This window comes from Arachis stenosperma, chromosome 10 (genome assembly GCF_014773155.1).
Source record: "Arachis stenosperma cultivar V10309 chromosome 10, arast.V10309.gnm1.PFL2, whole genome shotgun sequence".
Taxonomy (NCBI): Eukaryota; Viridiplantae; Streptophyta; class Magnoliopsida; order Fabales; family Fabaceae; genus Arachis; species Arachis stenosperma.
This window is the reverse complement of record NC_080386.1, coordinates 128,096,531-128,101,511: the sequence shown is the minus strand read 5'-3', so window position 1 is coordinate 128,101,511 and position 4,981 is coordinate 128,096,531. Positions and strand designations below refer to the sequence as shown.

The following is a 4,981-nucleotide window of genomic DNA, read 5'->3' as shown; positions in this document are numbered from 1 at the left end:
CATTTTCAAATGGCCAGATCATTATACTAGTGGTTAGATTTTGGAGTATAAATAAATTGTTTCGCTTGCATGATAATTTATAATGAATTGTATATTAGTGGAATACAATATTATCATTAATACAATCACATAAGTACCAACATAGCTCCTTGACATAATAACTTTTTTTAGTTAACTCGATCAACCACCATATGTCTCCCTTAAATGTCAAGGTCACTATTAAATTTATTTTTACTACTAACTTATCATAATTTCATTGAAGTGATATCACTATCTTACTATTTTTTTTTAAACATTGTGTCCCATCGACCATGAGAGTCCGCACGTCTCGTCTAGCGAAAGCAACATCAAATGCCGTACAAAATATTCTTCTATTATTATTATTATTTATTTTAAATGAATGAAAAGTATAAAAAAAGGGGCATTCCGAGAATTGAACTCGGGACCTCTCGCACCCTAAGCGAGAATCATACCACTAGACCAAATGCCCTTCTTTGATTATGGTCTTGTTAATTTTATAATTAAAGTTGTTAAACACAGACCAAAGTCAGTAGTTTAACCCTTTTCAGGGACGCTATGGTGTACTGTGTGGACCACTGTACTTTTGTAGCTCACTACATTATTATGGAGTTGTACCCGCCAGATATCCTTCAATTACTACTATCCCTAGGCCCTGCTGACTAGTGAGTAGTACTAGTACTACATACATGATATTAATACATGTTTAATTAGTACTATTCCAATTTCAAGGGATATCGTATCAATATGGTAAAATAGTAGAAGCAATAACAAAGATAGCATGAGCCAAGTTTGTAAAATTCCTATATATATCAAGTAAACAACTAATTTTTTGAAATTTTAAATTAAAAAATATTAGCTAGATAGGTTTGCATATTTATTAGGTAGATGGGTAGCTGGGCAGTTGTTGAAAGATTGTGTATGAGAATATAATTGGGTAATTGAGAGGGTGGAGAAGTACAAGAGGGACCGGATTGTGAAGATGGAAATGGTACAAGGAGCAACATGGTATGGTTTCCATGTTGTGAGACAAGGTGAAGAGGACCCATTATTTGAGAATGGTAGGGAGGGGTAAGTGCTTCTAACGTGGACATTTTGCACGCCCGGCCCACCCTTTCTATTGGTGGCTCTTCATTTCTGAATCACCTGGACCCTGTTCTCTTTGATTGTGACCCATAAATTTATCAACATGGGATACTCATCATATCTCCAACCTACAATATCCATCTCTTTATTCATTTAGTTAAGAATGTCCTTAAAAACCTATATTTTAATTTGCATTTTTTATAAATATTTTTCAATTATAAAAAATAACAGTCACTTTTATGTTATAAAATGGTATTATATTTTCAATTACAATTTCTTTTCTATACATTTTCACAAAGTTATGTTTTTTTTTTTCGTCCATTGAAGATAACAAGTTTAACTTTATCTAAAGTAAGTTATATATCAAGGAATTTACTAATACAAGAACAATATTTTGAAATTTGACAAATAAAAAAATATTATTGAAATATAAAAATATTTTTTTTAATTTTTGAAATTCTTTTTAAGTAAGTATTATCAAGGTTGTAGAATTATTATAACTACCACAATGGTAATCACTATAGAGTCTAGCATTTTAATTAGTATTTTTAAAATAATTGTTAACATGACTCATTTAATTTAATCGGTAATGTCATGGAGACATCAACTTAAAGTTATCATTTTTAATTTATTATTTATAATTTTATATATTTACTGTTATTCAATTATTTTAATTATAATTAAAAAATAAAACAATTTTAGCTTATTTTAGACTATTTGTTATCTTTAAAATATTTTTAGTTTAATAATAGAATTTAATTTTAACCCAATGTTTTACACATTCCTCTAATATCATCTATTCTGTTAAGATTAAAAAAAACGACTTTACTCTTGTTCAAGTTAAGGAGTTCATTAAATTATGGGTCTTGATTCTTCAATCAGTTAACTGCCCCTTCTCTTTTGAAAGGAAAGGATTAATGGCAGAAAGAGATTCAATTCCCGAACACAAAATTACAGAAGTACTTTATTATTAGTCAAATCAAGAGTTCATTAATTATTAGTACTAGTTGGGTCAATACTTTTTTTTGTTTCCAGATTTCACACAAAACAAATCAAAACCCTTTTGCTGTCACACAAACCTGAAACCCTGATCCCAACAACAAAGTTCCTTCCTTTCAATATTACTCGTACCATACCTCATTGGAAAAACCAAGAACCAATTAATAAATAACACACAAAAAAATAAATAACAAAGAAGTGAAGAACTAAAGATGATCCATTTTAACATAATTCTTCTCATTTCTCAAAATGCCAAAATCCAAAACAAACAAATTTATCATCCATGACCATGATCATACCCCAATCTCCCCCCTCCCCCCTAAAAAGATTAAAAAAATTAAAAAATAAAAAAAAGAGAAAATAACAAGAAGAAGAAAAGAGAAAAGACCACGTCTTTAAACACCTGCATCATCAAAAGTATGTTTTTTTTTTTTAAAACTCCATTGTTGGACAAAGATGCATACTTTTTGAAATTTCAACGAACATATTGAGGTTGAAAAGTGGTAAGAACATTGCTAGAGGAATCCCTGCGAGAAGAGCTCCTCCAAAAACCGGTTCCATAGAACCTATCCCACATCTCATTCTCCAAATCAATGACTTCCTTATCAGGTTGAACAAACGAAGAGTATTGCACCGCTTTCACGTCGAAATCATCGTTGGCGCACATTGGTTCAACGATTCTGAGTCTGCTCGCGTCGCAGCACCCGCACTTGCACTGGATTCTGCGCCTCGCCGCCGGTAGAGGCAGACGCCCCTTCGCCAGATTCCGGCGACGTATCCCCCGTATCATGCGGCGGCACAGCCCGAATGGTACCTTGTAAAGGGCAAGTAGGAGGACGTTGAATGCCACGCCGCAGGGGAAGCAGCAGCAAACCGCCACGCACTCCGCCGCGGTGCCGCCGACCACCTCCCCCACCACCGAGCTTCTCGACGACGAACTGTCTCGCCGAAGCAGCGGCTGCCGGCGGTTTATCGAAGGCGGGGAACGAAGCACGATCTTCATGTTCGACATCGTGATGATGGTGATAATGGAGGTTTGTGTTTCAAGATCGAAACTTTGTCGCGAAATGAATGGATTCTAACGTGGGTTTCCAGCGGCGAGGGTAACTTTCTCGAAATGACTGATCTTGTGGATACAACCCTTTTTAAAATGGAGACTTTCTTTTCTTTTCTTTCTTTCTTTCTTTTTTTTTTTGGGGGGTTTTTTTTGTGTGTTTTTGATCAGGGTGTGGATCCTCAATTCTTGAGTAATCGAGGAAGAGTGAGAAGGCCGAGGAAAAGACCCACACCCAGATTAATATCAAATGTTAGCAACGGTTTCTGCCATTGCAGAAAACCTCCGGGGAGGAGGAGGGGTAAGAAAAGGGAAGAGGAGGAGTAAAAGAATTAAGTGTGCTATTGGTGTGGAAGTTGGAAGAGAGAGAGGGGTAATATAGAAAGTGGAAAGCGAGTGCTGCGGTGGCGGAAACCAATTTTAGGAAAAGATTAAGAGGGATCGGAGTTGTGTTGGGTGGTGCTTCCTACAATTGTGGGGGGGAAAACCGCTATCAGCTCCAATGAGAGAAAATTGGGTGTATGGGTTCTGTCTTCTCTCATCAGATTTTTATTTCTGTCTATGGTGGGTACCTCTTCAATGGAATTTCGTTAACCCACCTCATTTTTCACTTCTCAACACCATTCCTCTGTTACCAACAAATAACCATTTTGACCTATCAAATATTATAGGATAAATCCCATAAGTAAAATAAAATAAAATAATAGATTTAATTATTTTGTTAGTTCATATAATTTTGTGAAATTTTTAATTAGGTCTTTTGTACTTTTTTTTTATAAAACAAATTTATTTTTTAACTAAATTATAAAATAGATAAACTATATATATAAGATTTATTAAAATAAGTTTAATATTTTATTTTTTTTATATCACCGCTATCTTTACTTAATATGTTGCACAATATAGTTATTGGTATCATAATATCAAATAAAAAAAATTATTATATTTTAAGTTTATCATTTTATATTTTTTTATTGATCTTTAATAATTAAAAAAAATGATTTGGACAAAAAGTATATATTTATTATAGTTTTAGATGCTATTATGTTAATTATAATTTTTAATTTTTTAATAATTTATTTCTATAATTATAAATTTATAATGATTAAAAAAAATAAAAATTAATACATTAATTTAAATATAAATACTCTTATATAAATATATAATTAATTATATATTTGACCTTCTTAAAATTTTTTTAAGATCCGCCATTATTTTAATGTATATACCATAAAGCTTTTATTTTAAAAAGTAAATATATAAAATTTTGATTTTTATTTATTTTTTGATATATTCATAGAAGTAAAAAATTTTAAAATTTTCTACTATAGATAAGTTTTAGAATACTTGTTAATAAAGACAAAAAAGAATTATATAGGGGAGAAGTTTGAGGGAAATTCTAAAAATTGAGTTTTTTTTTTTTTCAAAATATTGGGACATAAGAAAATTAAAGTAAATTATAATTTTTTTTATTTTTGAAAAATGAAATTATTGAAAGAGAATTATATTTTTTTAATTTTAAATTTTTAAGAATGCAATTTCTTGAGACAAATTGTAATTTTTTCAATTAATGAAAAAAATTTTATTAAGATGAATTGTAATTTTTTTTTTACTAAAGACAGAAAGACCAAACTCATAACTTCTTAGATGAGTATGGAAAGACTATACTACTTGAATTATAACTCATTGAAAGAATGAATTATAATTTAAAAGAAATTAAAAAATATCAAGAACAAATTGTACTTTTTTTAATATATATATATATATATATATATATATATATATATATATTAAAAAAATAGAATTTATATATAATTATTTTTG

At 30.5% G+C, this 4,981-nt stretch overlaps 1 protein-coding gene and 1 non-coding gene across 2 annotated transcripts; both read right to left on the bottom strand.

Moving 5' to 3' along the window:
• Positions 1–418: 418 nt before the first annotated feature.
• TRNAP-AGG (transfer RNA proline (anticodon AGG)) lies at positions 419–490 on the bottom strand. Its single transcript has one exon. It is a non-coding gene; the product is annotated as a tRNA-Pro (tRNA).
• Positions 491–2,345: 1,855 nt separating this feature from the next.
• Positions 2,346–3,684, bottom strand: LOC130958084 (uncharacterized). Its single transcript, XM_057884978.1, has one exon. It carries the CDS (start codon positions 3,113–3,115, stop codon positions 2,579–2,581), a length of 537 nt encoding a protein of 178 aa, XP_057740961.1. The 5' UTR covers positions 3,116–3,684; the 3' UTR covers positions 2,346–2,578.
• Between the last annotated feature and the right edge of the window lie 1,297 nt (positions 3,685–4,981).

What these genes read in the sequence shown, in the direction of transcription:
- LOC130958084 (XM_057884978.1), bottom strand. Translation starts at nt 3,115, where the DNA reads ATGTCGAACATGAAGATCGTGCTTCGTTCCCCGCCTTCGATAAACCGC.